The sequence below is a fragment of the Notothenia rossii genome (assembly GCF_949606895.1).
Source record: "Notothenia rossii genome assembly, chromosome: 2".
Classification (NCBI taxonomy): domain Eukaryota; kingdom Metazoa; phylum Chordata; class Actinopteri; order Perciformes; family Nototheniidae; genus Notothenia; species Notothenia rossii.
The window spans coordinates 75,650,230-75,674,404 of NC_136904.1; the positions used below are offsets into that span (position 1 = coordinate 75,650,230).

The following is a 24,175-nucleotide window of genomic DNA, read 5'->3' on the forward strand; positions in this document are numbered from 1 at the left end:
GGGGGCTGTGAGGTGTTTTTCTGCATTCAGTATTTCTGCCACTGTAATCCTCCAGGGAGAGTCCTAATGTGTCTCAAACACTGCTGATGGTAGGCGATATTTAGCTATGTCAGAGTTTCAGACAAAGCTTTCTTGGCAATCCTATTCCAGTGTACTATAGAAATAAATATATTACCATGTGTTACAGACTCAAGCTGAGAAGGAGATGTAGGATTGCACAGCCTCATCAAACTACATCCTTTATAAAGTTGAAAAACGTAACTTAATCTTCATGTTATGAAGGAAATGAGGCGGGTGTGTTAGGCACTTATCCCATCACTAGATCTGTAAATTAAGTACAATCCTTATGAGATATAGTTACCACTGCATTACAATCCCACTGACACAAGAGGGGAGTGTTGCGTTGCTCATTTAACAGCAGATATAGTTTCAGCATCACTGATACAATCAAAAGAGCAATATTCCTGGGATAGTAGAGTGGACTGAAACCAGCATTTGGCTACTGTCAGACTTACCATCACCAATCAGGTTTTGCTATTGTCAGTCCCTAAAGTACGATGAAGTAACATTTTTAAATGCAGTTGTTTTTCTTCCACTACAGCTGTGCTGAGAGTTGAGGCAATGAAAAGCATCATGTTCCAAATAACAATTAGTCATCCACCCATCTGCTAATCTGGCAGTCATCTGTCATCAATGCTGACAGAAAGAAGAAGCTCTTGGCAGCAATAGCCAGCATCTCCACTAGATGTCACATCAACAGCCACTTATGAGTACAAACTCTTGAATATCAAGGTAGAAGCCTTTGAAGTGTTGTACAACAATAACAAAATGAATGGAGACAACTGAATTGATACCCTTTAAACCAGAAAGTTAACTTTGTGTGGCAGCACTGATGCCAAGGATTTGAATATTCATATATACAAGACATGTGAATGAGCTTGTTAAGGTAAACTGCAGAGATGAATATCTGAAATATATCAAGTAAAGGGATAGGCAAAATAATATCTATTCCTCAAAACACGTGTGATTATTAAATAACCATCACTTTATTAGTGAATGGAGCTGGCTCAGGTGTGTGTTACATAAGGCTAAACATAAATTGGTGACAATTCTCAATGGGCAGTGAAAGGAAATTGACACACTTAATAGAAAATACAATATATAATGGTTATCATAGCAAAAATATGACAATAATACAAAAATATAAGCCTGCTCTTCCAGCCGTTTTTTATTCACAGAGGTTCAAAGTGTCTCAAAGGGGCATGTTAAAACTTTTTCATGCTGTGGAAGTAAAGCCTGTCAGTGTCAGCGAACATGTGGGTAAAGTGTCCATGGTGCTCACACCCCCCTTCTGACAGTCTGAGGGTCTCCCTTGAGACTCCTACTTTATCAATAATGTCCCCTTCTCAAGCTGTCTTTCTCTTTCTCTAGGGTCTCTCACTCCTTGCTTGTACAAGTTTCCGGATCATGGTCTAGGCAGTGGTTCCTGTGCATTAAGCCATAGTTTCTCCACACTGCCCCCGGCCCTCCTCACCACTGATGAGGCCCCTGGGGTCCCGAGTATTTGCGACATGAAAACTGACCATAGAAAAAGCATGCGGGACCCAGAAGATGTCCCTCCCATGGACTCCCCGCAGATAAGAGAGCTGGAGATGTTTGCCAATGACTTCAAAATACGCAGGATCAAACTCGGTTAGTCTTATCACTAGATGTAAAAAAAAAAAACATTCAAACTGTACGAATCATCAACAAGGCCCGGGACCCCCACTAAAACTTTCCCTCAGCCAAAACTACGGTGGCCCTGAAGTGCAAGTCAAAACAACATTTCACAAAACGCTACAGCATTTCACAAAAAAAACAAAAAAAAACAATCACAGCAGTGCTTCTCTGGCTGACTCTGTCCAATCACAAACAAGAAGTGTTCTCCCTAAAGGAATACCCTTCCGTAAAAGTTGAAATTCGGAAGCGTTTTCGGAAATGCTGTAACATTTTTTGAAATGCTGTAGCGTTTTGTGAAATGCTGTAGAGTTTTGTGAAAAGCTGAAGCGTTTTTTGAAATGCTGTGGCGTTTTGTGAAAAGCTGAAGCGTTTTCTGAAATGCTGTAGCGTTTTTTGAAATGCTGTAGCGTTTTGTGAAAAGCTGAAGCGTTTTCTGAAATGCTGTAGCGTTTTCTGAAAAGCTGAAGTTGAAATGTGGAAGCATTTTCGGAAATGCTGTAGCGTTTTGTGAAATGCTGTAGCGTTTTTTGAAATGCTGAAGTTGAAATGTGGAAGCGTTTTTTGAAATGCTGTAGCGTTTTGTGAAATGCTGTAGCGTTTTTTGAAATGCTGTAGCGTTTTCTGAAAAGCTGAAGTTGAAATGTGGAAGCGTTTTCGGAAATGCTGTAGCGTTTTGTGAAATGCTGTAGCGTTTTCTGAAAAGCTGAAGTTGAAATGTGGAAGCGTTTTCGGAAATGCTGTAGCGTTTTGTGAAATGCTGCGGCGTTTTGTGAAAGGCTGTAGTGTTTGGTGAAAAGCTGAAGCATTTTCTGAAATGCTGTAGCGTTTTGTGAAAAGCTGAAGCGTTTTGTGAAATGCTGTAGCGTTTTGTGAAAAGCTGAAGCGTTTTCTGAAATGCTGTAGCGTTTTGTGAAAAGCTGAAGCGTTTTCTGAAAAGCTGAAGCGTTTTCTGAAATGCTGTAGCGTTTTGTGAAAAGCTGAAGCGTTTTGTGAAAAGCTGTAGCGTTTTGTTAAGCGTTTTCTGAAATGCTGTAGCGTTTTCTGAAATGCTGTAGCGTTTTCTGAAATGCTGTAGCGTTTTGTGAAAAGCTGAAGCGTTTTCTGGAAAGCTGAAGCGTTTTCTGAAATGCTGTAGCGTTTTGTGAAAAGCTGAAGCGTTTTGTGAAAAGCTGTAGCGTTTTGTTAAGCGTTTTCTGAAATGCTGTAGCGTTTTCTGAAATGCTGTAGTGTTTTTTGAAATGTCGTTGTGTTTTATGAAATGTTGAAATGTTTTGTGAAATGCTGTAGTGTTTTGTGAAATGTTGTTTTGACTTTGCCACCGTACACATCATAGACTCTATGCATTACATTAATGCACACAATGTACACAATATCAGTTTTTTTATTTATTACTGCACATATTTTTATTCCATTCTATTTCAATGTAAATACTGCTATATTTTACTATATTTATTTATGTTATTATAGTTTTTTTAAAATACTTTTCTATCTGTATTTTTTATTTCAATTTTACTTTTATGTGTGCACCACGACACCAAGTCAAATTCCTTGTACGTGTCAACCTACCTGTTAATAAACCTGTTTCTGATTCTGAATGAAAGACGTTTCCAGAAATGTTTCTGTTATGTAATGGGATTGCAGTTTCTCTTCTCCTTAGTATTATATACATTATTTCTATTTCATTTTTACCTCCAGGCTACACGCAGACTAATGTAGGAGAGGCTCTTGCTGCAGTGCACGGCTCAGAGTTCAGTCAGACTACAATCTGCCGCTTTGAGAATCTGCAGCTGAGCTTCAAGAACGCTTGCAAACTCAAGGCCATTCTGTCCAAATGGCTGGATGAAGCAGAGCTGGCTGGCGGTGAGTCACATTCATCCACTCCACTCAAGAAACCCCTGTTTAGAGCATTTATTTTAATGTAACCTTTACCTGTGTTGTGTCAATATAAGTAGTAAATGCACTTATGAGTCATTTGATACCCCCTTATCGCATGACGCATACATCAGTGAGCTGTGAGCAGTTTCTCTTCTCCATATATACTGTAATAAGGTATTATTTTTCCTTTCTGCAGCCTTGTACAGTGATAAATTAGGAATGAACGAGCGGAAGAGGAAAAGGAGAACCACTATCAGGCATGACCTCTTATAAGCATATAACAATGCATAGTACCATGCAATGATGTTTCAGTTTTATACAGTTTTCTCTTCTCTTTACCTTGCAGTCTGGGAGCTAAGGAGGCCCTGGAACGCAGCTTTTTGGAAAAAAATAAGCCATCCTCCCAGGAAATAGCACGGATAGCAAAAGGCCTCCATCTGGAGAAGGAGGTGGTCAGAGTCTGGTTCTGCAACAGACGACAAAGAGAAAAACGGGTCAAAACCAGCCTGAACCTCAGCTCCTGTTTGACCAAACTCAGCCCACACTGCATCACACAGATGAGCAAATCACAAAGACCCATGACGTAGTTCAGGGTTCACCTTTAGTTCGATGGACTCCTTCATGACTTCACATGCTGGTGAAAATGTGGTCCTTTAAAATCAAATGTCTGACAGAAAAACCTTGCAAGTTGGGAAAGTTTTACTCAATAAGAAATCAGAAAGAACAACAAAAACTGCCGTCACTCCGCAACAAGCAGCTGCTGATACCCTTGAAACTATTCTCTTGATTTAAAATTCAGATGATAATTTAAATCCAGTGAAGGTCAGCCATATAAGAAAACAACTGAAAAACACCTTAGCTATAAAAGCATGAGTCATTGTCACTTTGTTACATGACTCCAAAGCAGTAAGTGTTTAATTTAAAGAGACATCCCTTTTTGCAAATATACTGCAGAATCTTTGGTTTGTTTTTTACTTGAAGAGAAATGTGTATTTACAGTATTTAAAAGACTATATTCTCCTAAAAAAATCCCGTACAGGTGAGCCCTCAGTTCTGTGCCTTTCTAAAGACAGACATAAGCCTAACTTTTAATCTCCCTTTTCAAGACAAAATGTCTTTATTGTTGATGAAATGTTGTTCATTTAGATGTATTCTAGTTGTATTTGATTGTTGGTTTATTTAGATTATCTGTTAAATAAAAAGCATGTGTTTTATTTAAATGAATATAGCTGTTGCCAAAAAAGTTGTATATTTAAAATGTCACAATAACCTATTTATTTGATCATATATTAGGTTGAGCTACTTTGCTGAGCACAACCTCTTTGATTTATGGTTTGACGTCAGGAGTATGTGAAACTTTCTGACATTTTGTCACCACATGGATCTGCTGTTTCCCTAAAAGATAGATTTCCTTCAGTTTGTTGATGTTCGGCTTTTGTTGTTGCTGCCTTGACAAACTGTCATACAAAGAAGAATATCAGCCAGTCAAGACGTTGACCTGGTTGGGATGACGGATGTAAAACGTCTAAATAAAGTGAAGAAACAACTTATTTCTCAGACCAAATCTAGGATTTTATGTTCAGATACATCAAGAGCCATTCATTTGTGAAGGGAAGAGATGTACATTAGTATCCCACGTTATTACAGTGCAGAAAAAATAAGCTATTTAAAAAATGTATTGCCATCATTCCACTTGATTGAAAATATCAAGTAAATATGCCAAAGAGAGTTGATTAGCACATGTACTTACACACATTTTGAGCTAGTGTCTTTCACTTCCCAGGCTCTAAAGCGTAAATCAGTTTAATGCATTTTTGACAATAAAGGAGAACCGTCTTTCATGCAGAGCCTCATGTACCATCGCTCATTTTGTACTAATGTCATTATAAGACCCTGTGTAATACATTAGGTGGGAGAGTGAGTTTATGTGTACAGCATGAACCCAAACACTCTACGGGTATGTCACTGGGGATTCATAAATAAAGCTGGAAGACACCTTAATTCAGGAACAAGCCGTTTCTGCTGTGATTCATGTACAGCGGTCTCTCTGGAGTGCTGTCAGGGGAAATGAATGCAGCAGGGTCATCGACACATTTCTGAGGCAGCGCGCTGAAAGTTATAGGCATGTGCTGAATAGGATAAAGTTATGGGCTTCTAAGTGCTGCTCTGAATTATGCGTCAACGCTACTGCTTTCAAACTTCGCCTCATTTTTAAGTTTGATGCTTCACTTTTTATATATTCAGAGAACATTGTGGTCTTTCCACTTCATTTATTTTGTTGCATATATCTGTAGCAATATTACTGAAACAATACGCATCCATAAAAGCACAATGCTTGTATTGCAATGTCTGATTTACAACAAATGATACACTTTAAACCACAGTTAAAGGGGCCCTATTGTAGGTTCATATGTGTATATTGTGCCTTTACTTTACAGAGAGAACTTTGGGATTCTAACCTTTGCAGAACATTTACATGCACAAACACGTATTGAACACACAACAGGAAAGGGAAAGACCAAAAACACAAAATAAGGCTCCTTTAATGCCGTTTCAGTGACTACTTTTCCTTTCAGACATTTGGATCCATCTTTTGATTTATTTACTACATGTGTTATTTACTACATGTATGTAGAGCATTTCCGAGAATCAAATCAAAATGATCATCTTGGGGAACTTCCATCTGTGTCGGTAATCACATTTTAAAGCAAGTTTACTTTCTAGGATTGTGTAATTGGCAAGCAAAATAGTTGGCAAACCCCAAAAGCCCCTGACTTAACTTTGTACAGTAATGCCAAGAAGCAGTATCCCATCCTCTGATCAGCAGATAGAGCTCTGGGAGACTGACACTATAGAGTCCCTCAGGCAACTGAAAATAATTTAAGAAGTTAATATTCCTTCAATATCGGAGCACAATAAAGATATATTCTATTCTATAAGCAGATTGCTGCTCGCTTTAACTTGAGTGAGATTCAAGAGTGTGTCATTCATGTGGAAATGAATTGGAACCAGTGGACTGGAAGAAATAAATCTGAAAAAGAAATGTGGAAATCGTTTGTAGTTTCTACTTCTTCAAAGAAAAAAACAGAAATGCTCTCCAACCTGAACCTGAAGAAACTTTATTCATTATAAAAGCCATAAACCCTTTACAGAGTCACTTTACAATGACTAAAACAAATTCAGAAGAGTATACATACACCGTTGCTCAAAAAGTGTGGACATTTCCTAAGCATGGAATTGCCCTGAAACATTGTCGAAATCGGCTAAGACTTTGTTTCCGCTCACAATGGACTGTTGAAAAGGTAGAGGAAAGTATGATATACAAGATGAATTGTGATTTGTACATGTCAGATGCATGCAGGAATGAAAACTATGTAGTATTTTGTTTTGGCGATGATCAACAAAGAGGCCAGAGAATGAGAAAAGACAAAAACCTGATATGTCCCTGTCACCCTCATGAAGCTGGCCAACTGTATTTGTTTTAGAGTAGGGCCACAAGAGAAAACATCTCCTGGATCACAGTTTAATTTGAGCAAACACTTCCATCATTTTGTTGCTGTAGTGTGTGTGAGCGAGGCAGCTAGAAATAACATATGAGAGTAACTGCACAGCAGCTGAAAGAGAGGAGCGACTGCGGAACAGAGCGTCCAACAATCACCGTTTAAACCCCATGTCCATTATAAGATACACAACCAGATCAACCCAGAATTACAAAAGAAAAACTAATATGATTACCCAAAAGCATCAACCAATTAAAAAAAACTCAATAAGACAGTCTTCCATTAGTCCTATACTGTGTTTGATTACGTTTTCACACACAATCTCTACAGCATTTCTTCTTCAGTGGTGCTAATTAAATGCTCGCCCTCGGATTAACCCGTCTCACCGCCTCATGCATTATGTTGAAGTAAAGTGAAGGCCTTACCCTAATCTGTTATACATGTTACATGCATACGAGTTACATCATCTCCAGTAACTACAGTAGCGTACCTAAGGGTTTTAAAACATGGCGGTTAATAAGGTAGTTGCTAGCGACAGTGACCGGTTGTCAATGTCGCTTTTTTTCTCCTGCGCGGTAAAGTAACCGTGTCTCATTTCTGACACCCCAGGATATTTCACCCACATAACAATGACAAACACGGAGAGGAGGATAGTCTGCCTCAGAGGAAGGGGATCGTTTAAATGCTTTAAAAAGGAACAATATAAGTTCCATCTGGTTACCGACAACCCTTAAGCTCTTTTTTTAATTACCAGGTATTACTCATTAAAACTCGCATTCATCTCCAGCCGCATAAAAGCGGATAATATGACTAAAGACCAAAACAGCAGATGGGTCGAGCCAGTTCCACGGTCTCAGACACTGTAGCCCTTTTAAAGACAGAGATGGGAGGTAAACAGCGTGGGTGGGTGAAAGCTCTTTACATGTATTATTGGTACACCTTCCAGTGTCATAATAAATATTATTTTCGCATAAATAGATCAGATGTTCTGCCTTAAGGCGACCTGCCGTAGAAAGTGAATTATGTGTAGGTTAATATACATGTTTGTCTTTGAATGTCTTAAAGGGACAGTTCAGAATTTAAAATACATGTTTCTCTCTTACCTTTAGTGCTATTTATTTATTAATCTTAGTCTGTTAGGCTGAGGTAGCTCATGTTATCATCCGAGGAGAACACAATGTTCCTTGGCGATGCAGCATAAAGGAAGTAGTTCCTCCGTAAACTGTTCACAACAAGGTCTGTGGGTTTACCGTTCACAAGCCACATTTGGCTCTGTTTGACTCGAAAGACGGCAGACATTTCTACGGCCGATATCTCCAACAACTTATAACAATCAAATCTAAATTGATAAAGCACTTCAGTTAAGATTTAAAAAATGTATTTTAGTGGAGATCTGTCCCTTTAATATGTGTGTTGGTGAGCACCCTTTCTTACATCTGTGGCATTTCAACAATGACAAATCCAATGTGTCTAAAAGAGTCCGTATCACTCAGTATTAATGTGGCACAGGCCTATAGTGCAGACATTAACACAGAGAAGACCATTAGTCTACTCCCAGAGCTCGGAGCTGTCTCTCGATCTCGTCGTCGGAGATAGTGGCCTGTTTGGAGGAGGCGGCGCTCGGGAGGCTCCTTCCTGCAGCTGGAGCTCTCACCATCTGGAGAGAAAAAATCCCATTAGCAGGCAAACTTGATAACACACAAGGCTGGAGGATTGGCTGCTGTTCACAGCTGTGTGCCGAATGCCACTTCAGAGCCAAATGTAAAAGACCGCCTCAGATTTGATCACAATTATTCTCAATTATAATGGAAAACTATGAACTCGACGTAACAATTCATACTGCACGGTTACTTTGCGATGTCCCTTTAAATAATTATAGCCCACCTCAGTTATAACGCAAGTGGGCGGCAGTTACACAAGCTTTGTTTGATGCTGCATTCATTTGCATGAAGTACAGTGTAAAGAGGAAACAAAACCTGCTTCACGTTCTTTAATCTCTTCCTCTTTCATTTCTTCCCAGATTTGTTGGTGAATGGTCGAGTATTTTTATGATTAATAGGGTTAATACGAGTGTTACAACAATCGTGCAATTATATGGATCTCAAATCATCAAATACGATTTGTATTTGCTGAAAAATGTAAGCCATTTTTCTGCACATGTAATTGTCGTACTAAAAGCAAAAAATACTATTGCATTCCTGTGAATATAACAAAACACAATTACTGCTTATTTTCTTATTAAATGATATTCTCCCAAACTACCAGAGTTTATGAGTGTTGCTTTCAGCCCAAGGGTTTGTATTTTATGGTTTTGCTTTCTAAGAAGTGAGCGAGAGCATTCAGATTATTCTCTGCTCAGCCTTTATTGGGATGGAGCAGGACATTATAACCCCCCCCCCCCCCCCTCAATTTAAATTCAAACACATTTTTGCATGTTTTTATGAATCCCGCCTGTTGGTTCTCTCCGGCTGTGGGCTTGTTTATGGGACATTGTGTGGGTGTGTACATTGGGTTATGAGAGGTAATAACTCATGGAGACCCCCAGGGGGAGCCAGACAGCAGCTGTGTAGCAGTAACACACACACACACACAGACACACTGCAGACTGCGAGTCATCAGAGCTGGAGGCGAGCCCCACCAAGTGGCAGCTGGGAAACATTTGAACCGTCGGGTAAAAGCCATGTGCAACACTTATTGTTCACTTCATTCTGCCGGGAGACCCTTTCCATGTGGAAAGAGCCTTTACATGTTCTCATTTGTTCCTGAATAGTGATAAAACTTAGATTAAAAAGAAATAAAAAGGGAGCTAAAGTGTTTTCAAACAGAAGGAACATTAAGGTATGTTGCATTATGTAAAAGGCACAGAGACCACTGTACACAAATGGACTCCAGACTGAGACATAATCAAATCACTTCTGTTTAAACCTCTTCACAAAGCTCACAGTATGTTTCATAATATGTGGATCTCATCTCTGACCTAGTGCTGTACATACTAGGGATGTGCATCTCCATCACTGAGGCCGATGCAATGCGCATCTCGATACGTTGCCACGATACGATACATTAACGATACATTTGAAACACCAGGCGATGCGATACGATACGATTCACCCCTGTTGCGATACGATTTGATTCAACATTATGCGATTCGGGGCGATACGATGCGATTCAACACGATGCAAAAATAATGATACTTCAATATGGTACGACAGAGGATTTTTGTTTTATTCCTTATATGCAGCAAATCATACATTAACAAAAAAGTGCTTTACATATTTGGTACTGCACATCCCATCATGCCGTTTATTTTTTTACCTTTAAAAGCTCTCCAGAGTACAATTGTATAACACCTCACAGTTAAACAATGTAAGGATGCATTGCTCATGATTAACAATGTGCAAATAACAGCTACCATAGAGCAATGCCCATACAGCTGCCAGCCTGATGTGCTTAACACTCAGAGGCTAACTCACCAGTGAGCAGAAAGCAGTGGGTTCTATATGAACAATAAAGAAAACAAATAACCTTTCACAAACAGGTATTTCATAACTGCTTACAGTAAGGAAGACATTTAAATTATTATTGGCCGTCACAGGCTGCTGTAAGCTAAACACCTCTCTCTGACAGAACACCTCACTGAGTGATTTAACTCATGTCTCACTTTCAGGTTTCTCTTTTTAGCCGCAGACCCCATGTCGCCTCTTTATGTGCGTCGCTAAGTTCCTCGTACTACTTGTGTACTTTAAAGCGGCTCGGCATCGTTAACAATTTGCGAGTGATTTTTCAAGTTGACCGTCTGTAGTAATAGTGCCGCGCACATATACCATCAGGACGTTACTGATGGGGTGAGGCTGCGGAGTGATACTGTGTGTATGCAAGTCCGCATCTAGGACGGATCTATGTATCATGGCTGTAGACCTGTTAAGTAATAAAGATACCTCATACAAAGGTCTACGGATACCTTATTACTCTCCATGACCTGCGGTCAACTATATAGCATAAATGACTATTACACCGTCTTTCTTGAACAATCCGAAGTGTTGCCAAACGTTTGATTTGTAGGTATTTTTCGGTGCGCTGTGTTTCTCTTTCTCCTCAACTTCCGTGTGTGTTGATAACTGAGACTCTCGGCCTCCGTAGTGGCGAAGCAAATATCAAAGATCGTCTCTGCTGAGCGTTGACAAGATGAGGGGATTTTATATGAATGAATCGTTTTTTTACCGATGCAAAGACGCTACGCAATCGATGCATCGCGAGTTCAACCCGGTTCAACCCAAACTGTAGCCGATGTGCACTCTTTCAACCGGTGCACTCGCATCTTGAACGTTTATGCCGGTGCACCGATGCGAATCGGTGAATCTTAACATCTCTAGTACATACTAGTCTGCACAGGTTGGTTGAGTAAGTGATCTCTGAATCGCCTTCATAAAAAAACTTCAATCAGAGAGACTTTCATCCGTCTCTTTATTGCCTCTATCTTTTCTTTCCCTTCTTTTACCATTTTTGACAGTTTGTCCTTATTCACCACATTATCTTTTTACATTTGTATTATAAAAGTCCAGTGGTATATTCTCTAATGTTCTCTCATTATGGATGTCTTACCTTTCCTGAGATCTCGATGCCGATCTCGTCCAGAACCTGGTTGACAATATCCTGAGACTCCTCTTCATCCCCAGAATCATCAAAGATCTCGTCCAAAGTGTCGTTGACTGGAGAGAAAGAGACAAAAAAGGTTAATTTAATCAAAAACATAGATTTCCAGTCACAGTTTGGACTTTAGAGTAAGATAGCTTAAACTCCAACAGGTAATATACTATGTGTGGATGAAACGGAAAACCCTCTCTATGTACCGTCATACTTCATATTTCTCTTCCCTTCACACGTCACTCTGTGCAGCGTTCACATACATCCAGACAATCTGGTTTTGGTAAGCCTGTAAATACCAGAGCTGTGTGTGTGTGTGTGTGTGTGTGTGTGTGTGTGTGTGTGTGTGTGTGTGTGTGTGTGTGTGTGTGTGTGTGTGTGTGTGTGTGTGTGTGTGTGTGTGTTCTTACTCATGTCTTCAGTCATGTCCATCTTCATGTTCTCCTTCTGGAAGTCTTGCATGGTCTTCAGGGTCTTCTGTGGATCCATCTTCTTGTTCACTGCTTGCATCGTCTGCACATATGATGAGAAAGAAAGTTAAATAATACATCTTGGAGGGGAAGCTTTTGAGTAAAGAAACAAAACAGTAGTAACCTAATTTAAAGTGGACCAATGCTATATTTGAAAAATATATTGTAGGGCCATACCTATACAAAACATGTCTGTGAAGTTTTTTGCTTAAAATACCAAACAGATCACCCATAGTAGCCATCCCTCATACTGCTCAAACCCCTCTTTTGAAGCCCTGTTAGAGAAACGCGGATTTTGGGTCCTTAACTTTAAAAAAAAAAAAAAAAGGCGGAGTTAATGCCTGATCAGAAATCTACCGGAGATAAAGTTAAATTTGGTTGTGTTAAAACGCCATCCTGTTTAAACCACGTGAAGGATTATTTCTGAAATAGTATGGAGCTCAAATGCCTTTTCTCTTGCAGGTCTATCACAAGGTGAGTTCTTTTTTTATTTCCTGCTTTTTAAAAAACGTATCTGCTCTACAGCAGTGGTTCTCAAATGGGGGTATGCGGACATCTAGGGGTACGTTTGAGTACTGCAAGGGGTACGTGAGATGTATTTTATGTTAATGAAGAAAAACAAAAACAAAAGTTTGAGCAGTGTGGGTTTTATATTAACAGAGTTACACATATTTCAAAACGCGAAGTATAATAACTGCAGTGGCCTTCCTGTCTCTGAGAATAACAAAGATCCTCAGTGAAGCACAAGCACATGTTTCTCACTACATTGTAAGTACAACTTATTAAAAAGATCAGTTCAATGCAACTAATGTCGTCTCAGTGTTATTGCATGATGTTAAAATTGGTTTGCCATGAATTTAGTGATGGATTGTAAACATTTGAAATGTAGCATTAAGTGTTTCTCAGTTACAAGGTTGTTGTTTTAATAAATCAGACACTGATGGTGCAGCGCTGTACTGTACCTCTTTATATAGGCATTTCTTCCTTAACAAATTGTTTTTGCGCTGATCAGGGGGTACATGGCTGAATTTTTTTTTCAAAGGGGGTACATTATTGAAAAAAGTTTGAGAATCACTGGTTTACAGTACAGGTTAGCTCTGAGTGTTAGCGAGGCTTGCTAATGTAAACAAAGACGAGATTACGTCCAAAACACGTCAGGCCTTGTTTCTGATAGCAACTTTCTGTGGGTCCGCCTACATCAGTTCAGATGGACATGTCAGTTAGGATGAAAATCTGTATCCGCTCGTTGTACACCCGTTTTTTAAAAGATTTGGGTACGGGGGAAAAGAGAGAGGGCTTTATTTTCTGACGCTGCGCGAGTTCCCCGACGCACCGGGGACACATATTTATGTATAAAAGACATCACAAAGGGCATTTTGCATGATAGGTCCTCTTTAAAGTAGAAAGATGCTAAAATGTGGGCAAATTTTTTTTTTAAATACAGCTACAATTTCATTTAAAGGTATATGGTCGTCAAACGTTAACTCTTACAAAAATAATCACGGTAAATTGCCTTCCATATTACAGAGAAGGCATTTTCCCAAGGAGTGGATTTAACATGATTTCAGCTCTTTTTACAAATCAGTGCTTCCCAATTATTTTGGTTGAAAACGGTTTTTGGAAGACTTGCTCTGCATTCATTATTAGCAAGTTAGAATAACATAGGACACTGAAATACAAAACACAGGCTGACTCTAAATTATGCATCTCCTTCCTTCCTGTGAAAGATCAGCACAAATGTTCACAGCTGAACCTGAAACAACACGTTCACTAGTCCCTGTGTTCACTGCTTCACAACATGCTCACCCAGAGCTGTGTGAGGAGGAAGTGCTGCACACATCGGTGTATGAACAAACTTTGTGTATGCCTGACATACAACAATTCACACTTTTTCCCTCTTCTTCTGAAAACGCGACACCACAGCACACTCCATTAATCGGAAGCCTAATTATGTTTGACCTGTGTATGTTTACGCAGTCTGACTCTGTTCAGCTTTAGGCCGATTACCACCTTTCACACCTCATTAGCAGGCAGACTCTGAACATGAGCAGATCCCGCATTAATACTTTAAACACTTGAATATTAAACACCAAAACTGGTTCATATGCTAAACAAAAACACTGTTAACTTTCCTGAGTTTGATGTGATATCTTAAAGATCTCCTATCATGCTATTTTTAGGCATATATTAAGGGTCTCAGATATATACAAATATATAGAAAACATGTCTATGATGTGTTTTGCTCAAAATACCAAACAGATCACCCATTCTAGCCATGCCTCATACCCCTCTATTTCAGCCCTGTTAGAGAAGTGCTGATTCTGGGCCCTTAGCTTGAAAAAAGAGGAGGGGGAGCTTATGCCTGCTCAGAATTATAAATGCTGCCGTGATTAAACCATATCATGTTCCAAACCACATCAAGGATTATTTCTGAAACAGTATGGAGCTCAAATGCTTTTTCTCTTGCCTGTTTACCACAAGGTGAGTTCCTTTTTTATTTCCTGCTTCTTTACACATACTCTCTCCATTACAGGTTAGCTCTGAGTGTTAGCATGCTTGCTAATGTAAACAGAGACCATATTACGTCCAAAACCCGTCGTGCATTGTTTCTGATAGCCACGTTTCTGATAGGGCCGTGGGTCCACATTGCCGATATTAAGTTATATCGGACGCAGATCTGGATCAGCTCTGTTGTCCCCCTCTTTTAGAGATTTGGGTACGGAGGAAAAGAGGGTTTTATTTTGTTGACGCTGCGTGAGTTTCCTGACACACCGGGGACACATATTTATGTATAAAAGTGCATTTTACCTTTAAGTCTCAAAGACTGTTAAAGTGTTTTATATTTTAACCTAAGACAAGCTGGATTGGAGGAGAGGGTCTTACTTTGGCTGTGGAGGCCATGGCGCCGGCCATCTTCATTTGTGAGTTCATGACCTTGGTCTGCGTGGACATGGAGGTGACCTTGGAGCTGACGGCGTACGTGCGGTTCTTCTGCTTCCTCAGTTGCACCAGCTGCTTGGCCAGGATCTTACACGCCTCCTTGTTTCCACTCTTTGCCATTTTCCTGATTTCAGCCTCCTTAAAAGGGGGAAGAGGAGAATAGAGGGCCAATGTTAGTATGTACAATGTCAGTAGCAGGCTTGGAATTTTGTCATTTTAGGGGCAAGGCCATTTGGACTTTGGTGTCACACATTTTTTCAGGGCGCAAAGGCCATTGAGGGAAACATTTGGATTTGGAGCTTACAAATAAATAACTTCACTTTTTGATAAGAAAAACACACGAATGACATGGAAAACAAATCACTTTTTTAATATCAATAATGTCAAACATTATATTATCATATAGGCCTATGCCTCCTTAGTATTACCGTATATAAAATAAAATACTTTACTTTGAATAATTAGTGTTTGGTATGTTTTCCATCTACTACTTCTCCCATTCAGAAACTGGACAAAAAGTTAAACATGTGACATGTACAAACCACAGACTGCGAATACAATCGCTGCTTTAATTCTGTCTTTAGGACGTTGTTGTGAGTGTGGACGGAGAAGCTACAGGTTAGTTTAGCAGCCTGATTGATCCATTCAGAAAACACGCATTTTAAAAGGTTTTTCGCCTGCCGTCTTGTCTGCAGACTTGGCAAAGCATTTATTCATGTTTTTTACTAACCGGTATCAGTATGTAGTTACTTCAGCATCATTTTGAAACGTGTATTACAATTAAATCACTGTAAAATAGGTTCATTTTGTCGTAGTTTCCACCACAGTATTTACATTGAAATAAGCCCCGCCCCTCTCCAGCGCATCCTGTTTGAATGACAGGAGTAAACACAGCCGACAGCCGCGGTGAAACTCCAGCGGTTAAGAGCGATGAGAATATTCGCATTGCGTCCTTTGTGAACGCAGCATAATGCAGTTCAGAAAACACTGTTCTGACGCTTTTAAAGCAACTTCGAGATTTTAACAGTGTGAGGGGCACACAGGCCATGGTGGCCGTAGGACGTACAATTATTTTTGGGGCATAACGGCCAGACCGAGGGGCTACGACGGCCATGGCCGTCATGAAAATCCTACCCTGGTCAGTAAGGGCTGTACACTTTGGAAAAAAGTTATTAAATGCAATTATTATAACTGATATTGCAATTGCGAATTGACTCACGGTAATGGAGGGATGAATCATTTTTTAATCGTAATTCTCATTGTCCTTTCTTTTATAATTATGGTGTGACTCAAAATGGTTTTTCAGCACATATTTAGCCTTTCCCAAATGTTGAGCTTCCTGCGATTTCATTATGGAACAATCCATGCTGAGATTTCGATAACATTTTGATAATTAATTATTAATAATTGTGCAGGCATATTAAATACATTTAGCAAATTAGTGTGAGTATGCACAAAATAGGTATAGTAAGAAATTCTAACAATGGAGTCCATATTTAATATGACAGAGTGGTATTGTTTGAGAGAAAGAGAAACTCCAAATTCTAATTCAACAATATTGTAATTTCTGGAACAAATCCATTGAGGCTGCACTGAGAGCCCTAGCGTCCCCTGGTTGTGGGCAAGTACCGTAAGTCATCTGCCTAACATTAAACATTATTTTTCATTATTAGGATTTCAGGCTCCCCATTCTGCAGATTAGCTATAGGGGAGCAAATACGCTGCTCTTCAAAGTCATGTTTCATAACGGTCATATTGTCAGTGAGCACTAGCAGTTTTCCATTAGTTTCAGCAATAGGATACCCTTAACCATGACCAAAGCCACATTAAAAAGAGCAACAAAAACAAGATCAAGAATTCAAATAAGTTATTTTCGTGGCCTGTAACAGTTACATCAATATTGGTGATATTTGCTCTTAAAGTCAGAAACACTAGCATTTTGAGTTGTAGCACTCTTTGGGAGGGACATGTTTATGCTAATTAATATTTTGGACTAAGACCATTGGTATACCATGTAAGCATTTTGAAAATGAGCATAGCTGCCCATGAAGATCTTGGTGACTCAACCTTGTCGAATGCATCTGACCCATGAGACCAGTGTCTGAGCCATGGAGGGCTCTGAATGGGAATCCACAGACCCAATTTCTTTAAGTAACATTAAATGGCCATTACCCTTTTCACCAGCTTAAGTGACATACCATAACCCTAAAAGATCAAGAGGGCTTTTAAAGAGTAAATTCAATTGTGAAATAATTATGTAAATCCCTTCTGAGTGCCGTAGCTAACCTTATAATCTGCTCAGTGCTACCATGCTTTCCCCTAGCTTTACAAGTAGCCTACTGGTGCATACATACACACTGTATGCATTGATAACAAATAACAGAAATGTATCCAAAATGCTCCCGAGAGGCCAGTATGCAAATATAGACATACTAAATAAAGTAATCTGGATCAAGCTGTACACGGTGGCAAGCAAATACGTGCTTTTTGCTTTGGTAAACACTGAAGCCCACAGGGATGCTGTGTGTGGGCACGAGTGTGTGTGAGGCTCCCCGGAGACAGGAGAGGAGCTGCAGGTTACAGTGAGCTAGCCAGGCCTCCGAGCACTGCTACAGTACAGCATGTGTTGTTTATTTTACATGTGAGAGCTAAAAGCATCTCAGGAAACAATAATCAATTATTAATGTTGGATGAAGAAACAAACGTACTGTCTCTCTGTTTCTCCCTCACACACACACACACACACAGACAGGTTCATTAGGTTAAGTCTGTATTTGGATGCATGTGTGAGCAGAAAAAAATTATAATTACGCCATGGAGAATAAAGCTGTCGTCCTGTTTGAGTAAAATAAGGCACACAGTGACAATAATAATGTCAACTGCACTGTCATGTGAAACACTATGAATGCTTTAGTAGGGAGAAGATATAGATGAGCAGAGGGACTGATGTGAAGCGTATAATGTCTTATTTACTGCCTGCTCAGAGCAGGAGGGGGGGGGGGGGTTGATGGATAGAGAGCGCTCCCCCAGACATGGAGGAATGCAGCTCACAAATGTGAAGCCGTTAGTAGACTTTGCCCGGTAGCAACTGAGATTCTTTTTGTTTAAACAAAGATTTTCCTAAACAACAGATGGACAATGTGCAACAGCAGCTTTAGTACAACTATCTGCTTTCTTGTATGTGTGTTGCAAGATGCCACATTTCGTACATTTAAGTTATCTGAATGGTCTTAAATGTACCTCTATACCAACAAAAAATCTAAAAAGTAGATCCTTATATTAACCTTAATTACTAAAAATGGTTAGCCCTAAAATACTACAAGGAAAATCAAGAATTTGACCAAAACTGTACTTATAATTATACATTTTTGGGGGCATAACTTCTGTCCTGTGCCATTTTCATTTGTGCTTAAATTCACAACTGAAGCTTGGTGGGGGGGCAGCAGACATTATCTTTGAGCTAAACTGCTAATATAGGTCATTTCCATTTCTTAGCAAAATTATCTTTTATTCAAAATGTGAAACAAAGCTTAAAAAAAAAACTAGACTAATTAGCGGAAAGCATTAATGAGGAATAAAGAATGTGGTTCCCCGGGGAGGTAATTATGTCCTGTATGATATTTACTTAATACAACAGAGGGGAAAGGCTGCTTTCATCTTTCAGGGAGGGGAAATGTTATGTTCGTCTGTGAATATAGCCTTGTCGTGTAATGGCGGGAGTGGGTATGTGATATGAGAGAGAGTAGTGTGACTTGCCTGAAGCAAATCCACCACACCAGATCATTTTTGTCTATCCATTTAGAGCCATTAGCCAATCAGGTTTAATCACAGACGGTAGGAAGTACATGTTATAAGCATCTCTATGTGTGTGTGGTGGGACAGAGAGGGGTCTTAATAAAGCATTGATGCAATATGTAGTAATATATGGAACATATCTTGTAGAGGAATGTTTGTCCCGAAGACTTAAGGTGTGTGTGTGTGTGTGTGTGTGTGTGTGTGTGTGTGTGTGTGTGTGTGTGTGTGTGTGTGTGTGTGTGTGTGTGTGTGTGTGTGTGTGTGTGTGTGGTCCCACCATTTGTTTCTCTTGTTTCTCCAGCGCTGATCGGTCCCTGGTGATCTGTCTCTGGGTGCCGCGCAGCTCCTTAGACTGCTCCTTGATTACGTCTTTGGGGAGAGAAAGATGAAGGCAAGGTCAGTTCAGACTTTGTCAAAGCAGACAATATCTAAAACAATTATAACACATGACATTTCATATTTCCAAAGACCTACACACACTTCAATACCGCAATTTGGGGTTCAGTTTCTTGCCAACGGACACTTCACTGCAGGGGATTGAACCCGCTGATTAGTAAAGACACATTTATCCCATGAGCCACAGCCAACCACACCAAAATGACTCAATATCTGAATTTATATCATCGAATACATTTATCAGATTCACTTTTGCGCTTTTAAAATATGAACAACTCCCCAGAAATTGTATTTTAACAGGAAAGTCGAGCAGAAAAAACGTTATCTTTGTCAAAAAATATGTCCTGTTGTCCGGGTCCCCCTCCCAAAAGAATCTCCAAATCTGGCATGACTTTTGAGTTGTATAGCCTACTGGTCAGAAAGCTCAAGAATGTGGAGAATTAAATTAACTTTTCTATGCGGTTTAATTCTGGACAGCCTTCTACCATTTCTTCTTTATTACCCTCAGTGCCGTGTAGAGGAAGTGGTAAAAAATGAAATTGTAAGATGATTGTCTTTCTTCATTTTGACATCAAAGTGTTTAATTCAAGGAATGCAGGTAGGAAGGGTGGGTCTAGGACGGATGCATGGCTTTGGAAGATATATGAAACATTTATTTAGGGAGCTTAATTGTGATCATGAGCATGTCTGTGTCCCCACATGCACGCCAAACACCTTACAACAAGCAACGCGTTGAGATAGCATACTGACCCAGCTCAATGTGGAAGTGCTCACACCACAATATTAAGTCAGCTGTAAACCACCCACACTAAGTGACATCATGTGAGACCATGTATGATGCTGAAGTCACACGTTAATCCTGAACTTCTGAGTCAGAGGGACAACCCAAGTCACACACACACCTTCAGGAACTCCAGAAAGGAAACAAATTCAGCTCACATAATGCAGAAATAAAAGGACATCTTCAATTCTGATGGGCTTTTTTTAAGTTGCCTACAACACTACAAACATATTTTTTGCAACTTTCTAATTTTAATCTTTATGAAACTTAAAAGAGGAGGAATCCCTCTGCCAGGACAAACATGTCAATATTAAAATGTAAATTAAATCATTAAATTAAAAGTAATCTGGGACATCAATAAAAAAATATATAAATGGAAGTGAAAAGTAAACTTCTAACAATCAATTCAGCTTCATATTCATAAGTTTCAATATGTTATGAAGGGAATAACGAGTTTTTGATAGAAGTAAACTACAGCAGCAAAATGCTTATTCTTTGTGAAAAGTTCAGCAATCATGAAGTTAGTCGAGACACGTGAGCGCGTTGGACCACTTGTGGGAACGAAGCGTGTCTACGTACACGGTGACGTGCCGCCAACGTCTCAAAGTGGGAGGGATATCGTCCTACAAATATGTGGGATCTAACCCCCCCCCTTCATTCGCCAAATAACCAGAAACCACTACAGCCACCTTACCCAGGGCAACATCGGGGGGGGGGGGAAACTGTGCCCGGAGAGCAAGAGATGAGAGAAATTAAGAATGCGAGATGGAGACTGCAGAGAAGACCAGACAACGGCTGGGCGTGAGGTGGAGGTAACACAGAGGCACAGTAAGTACAGTATGCAGAGCATCGGTATTGGTGAAACTGGAATGACAAGGATGGGAGGGGTGGGAAGGTGGTGCTTAGAAGAGATTTGCCTCAACCAACAGCACAGTTTTTGTAAAGATAAAGACAATTTCCATGGATATTTTTAGATAATTTTACAAACAAATTATTTTGATAAGGTGAACTTCAATCTGAAATCCAGCCCGGCTATGAGTCAATATATTCAGTAACTGAAATAGAATAATTTATTCATTACATTTGATTAAAGAGGGCTCTTTTTCATTGTGACCTTGTGAGGCTGCTTATTGAGCCTGGAGACAAGTACTGAAATATTGAGATTAAGAGGCTTTTTATTTTGAAATATGGATTCATTATATTTTTGCTTTTTATGATTTACTTATTTATAAAATATATGCTTTTTTTTTTTTACTGATGCTTCCTATTATTGCACTGTCCACCTTGCTGTTGTAAAAGTGCAAATGTCTGCTTCTGTTTGAACTTTTAAAGGATTATTTTATCTAAAAGTGACCAAACTTGTAAAGGGTTATCTTATCTAAAAGTGACCACGTCAGACTATAAAAGAACAGCATGATATGATATCATATCTTTACAGCATTTTCCTAACAGTAGATCATTGCATGTTGTCTGTTGTCTTAATACTAGTTGAACATTAGATTTTTACATTTGTATGTGTTTTTTTTAATATATATATATATATATATATATATATATATATATATATATATATATATATATATATATGTTTCTAGTTATTGTGCTTTTTATCATGTTTTTAAATATTGTTTTATAATTGTACTCCCAATATGTTATTTAATATTGTAGTTATTGCCTCACAGCACTTTGGTCAACTGAAGGTTGTTTTAAATGTGCTATATAAATAAATAAAGATTGAGATTGTCTATGTGCCACAGTTTTAGTTGTTTTTACAGCACAGCAAGGCAGATTATGTGTCAAACACAAATTGACAGTAATACCTTCCTGAGGAAAAAGGAAATGAGACAGTAGAAGTGATTTAGAGGAGCTCTTGGACCATTTGAAATACATGAAAACCGATAATAGAATACATAAGTATTTTTGAAAATGCGTTTTAGATGCGTAAATCTATTTGAAAGCGTTTATTCAACCTTTTGACACAGATTTGTATTTTGTTTCCGGTTCCTGGGCAGATAAACAAATGACTTAACCTTAGCTTTCGTGTAGCAACACAAACAAACATCTTATTCCTACAGATTTAGCAGGTAGCTAACGATTAGATTAGTTAGTAGAAACTAACCTAAACGACCATTGTGTGTAACGACAGTGTTGTTCAAAGCTTCAGTGTTACATTAACCGAGCCAATTATGTTAAAAATAGCATGTTCAACTGAGCTAACGTTACATAAATGTTGGCGGCGTTTAAACTCTGGTTTGAGGCTTCAGTCAGCAGTGTGACTCAGAACAGGTTGAACAAGTTAAATGGGGAAAGCTAAAATGAGAAGAGAACAACACAGCAGTCTGTACAGCCAGGCTAAAAACAAGTTAGCTAGCTTCCACACTCAGCAAACTTACCGTCCACGGTCTTCTTCTTGAAAAGGGAAGCCATGTTGCTGCTTTGTTTCAACCTAAATATCAAAATACTAGTCTTTTACTGTTGTACAATGTGATTCCTATCTTTAACACCGCCGTCACACCGGGGCGGTGGATCTGTTTAGCTGCCTCGGTTTCCTGGTTCACTTTCTGTTGAGTTCCTCCCTCAGCTGACTGACTCTACGGCTCCACTGACGTCACGGCGGGACTCTCATGCCGCCTTCACTTGTGCCTCGTTAAATGCCCAATCGTGATCAGAAAAGTGTCTTATTCTTCAAAATGTGACAATTAATGAAACAAATGTAAACACGGTGCTATCACCACTTTATGTTTTTAATAGAAGATCATGAGTGTCTCGATTACAGAGGAATATCACCTGAACGCCAACAACGTGAATGGTTGCACCCAGATATCTATGTGTCCATGTACAGAGGTTGAATATGTAAATAAAGACAATGGTAGCCCTACTGTCATAGATGAATAGCCCCTAAAACAACCAAAACTAAATGTTTAATGTTTTGTATAGAATGTGTTTAATTTAAGGCAGATGGACCAGTCTCTTGATACGTTCATTTGAAATAGAGTTGCAATATTCCCTGTAGTACTTGAAAGCAGCTTCGAGGCAAAGGGATTGATAATAAAGTGTTCATTGGCAACAAAGACATTTCCTATTACAGCTTAATGATAAGGCATGGCAAGCAATTTAAGTAATATTGAGTTTGCCTAGAATGTATATTTTACATTTACAGGATACTTAATCCAACTGATGTCTTAATTGGTTCACCAATCCTTTACGTCTTTCATCTGGGATGTTGCCTAACGTATACAGGCAGGCTGTGCATTATGGACATGTTAACAGTACATACACTGTTAGTAGCACACAAATATGAAAACTGATTTAGGAAAACATTCCACAAAGGGATTCCTGTCTATAAAAACAACCCCTACGGCTTCTCACAGCATCATACATTTTGTTCTTCTCAATTTCCTTCCTCATCTCCTTATCCCAAGAGGCGAGAGTTTTCATGCACTCCAGCGTGTATTCATATATTCGTATTGCCTTGTTTCATTTTCATGCTGAGAGCAACTTTATGTGAAATGGTGGGACTCTTGAACCATAACCAACTCAATTTGGTGAATGTGTGTTCTGTGTTTTAGGTGGCTGTGGGAGGTAAGATGCAATGTGGGGGGGTCTCAGCCCAGAAATAGTGAGAGATGCCAAGTTATGGGCTGCAGTCGATGAGAGAGGGGTGACTTTGAGGAGAAGGAGAGGAGGATGGGTAGCCCTTAGCTCTTTTCTCTATTTCTAAAGAGGTGTATGCGTGTGTGCGTGAAATTTCCTGTGTGCATCAGCATGTCGTCCTGAGGCGTTTTTCTTGTTAAGGTTATTAGGGAAGATGTTTGGCGCTAATCAGTGGAGGGCTACAGGGACCCCCACTAAACGGCCTCATCATCAGAGGGCCCCTGTGGTGATAAATCTAGCCCCAAGCACCCAGAGGGGCCTGCAGGTAACAGGCCGGTATCTGTCTCTGGCTTTGCTGCTACAAAGTAGGAGCATGTAAGTCAAATGTTGTGGGTCACATTTGGGATTTTTTCAGCCTGTGATATACATAATTTATTTTTCATAGATGGCGGGCAAAAAAT

At 39.4% G+C, this 24,175-nt stretch overlaps 2 protein-coding genes across 2 annotated transcripts in view; one reads left to right on the plus strand and one right to left on the minus strand.

Moving 5' to 3' along the window:
- The window catches only part of pou1f1 (POU class 1 homeobox 1), an 18,885-nt gene extending 12,021 nt beyond the window's left edge, over window positions 1–6,864 (plus strand). Inside the window, exons 5-8 of the mRNA XM_079665087.1 lie at window positions 1,432–1,692; window positions 3,415–3,579; window positions 3,791–3,851; window positions 3,941–6,864. Of these exons, the coding sequence (XP_079521213.1) occupies window positions 1,432–1,692; window positions 3,415–3,579; window positions 3,791–3,851; window positions 3,941–4,181 (728 nt within the window). The 3' untranslated portion in view covers window positions 4,182–6,864. The remainder of the gene's footprint in view (window positions 1–1,431; window positions 1,693–3,414; window positions 3,580–3,790; window positions 3,852–3,940) is intronic.
- On the minus strand, window positions 6,698–22,742 carry chmp2ba (charged multivesicular body protein 2Ba). Its single transcript, XM_079665085.1, has 6 exons — window positions 22,514–22,742; window positions 19,221–19,312; window positions 15,092–15,286; window positions 12,149–12,251; window positions 11,697–11,803; window positions 6,698–8,751 (listed from the first exon to the last, which is right to left on the minus strand). Exons 1-6 carry the CDS (start codon window positions 22,545–22,547, stop codon window positions 8,638–8,640), a joined length of 645 nt encoding a protein of 214 aa, XP_079521211.1. The 5' UTR covers window positions 22,548–22,742; the 3' UTR covers window positions 6,698–8,637.
- Window positions 22,743–24,175: the final 1,433 nt, after the last annotated feature.

Excerpts from the sequence above, each read along its gene's own strand:
- chmp2ba (XM_079665085.1), bottom strand. The coding sequence starts at position 22,547 with ATGGCTTCCCTTTTCAAGAAGAAGACCGTGGACG. Across the intron at positions 15,287-19,220 it reads AGAAACAAGAGAAACAAATG|GAGGCTGAAATCAGGAAAAT; the intron begins GTGGGACCACAC and ends CCCCCTTTTAAG. Across the intron at positions 11,804-12,148 it reads GGACATGACTGAAGACATGA|TCAACGACACTTTGGACGAG; the intron begins GTAAGAACACAC and ends CTTTCTCTCCAG.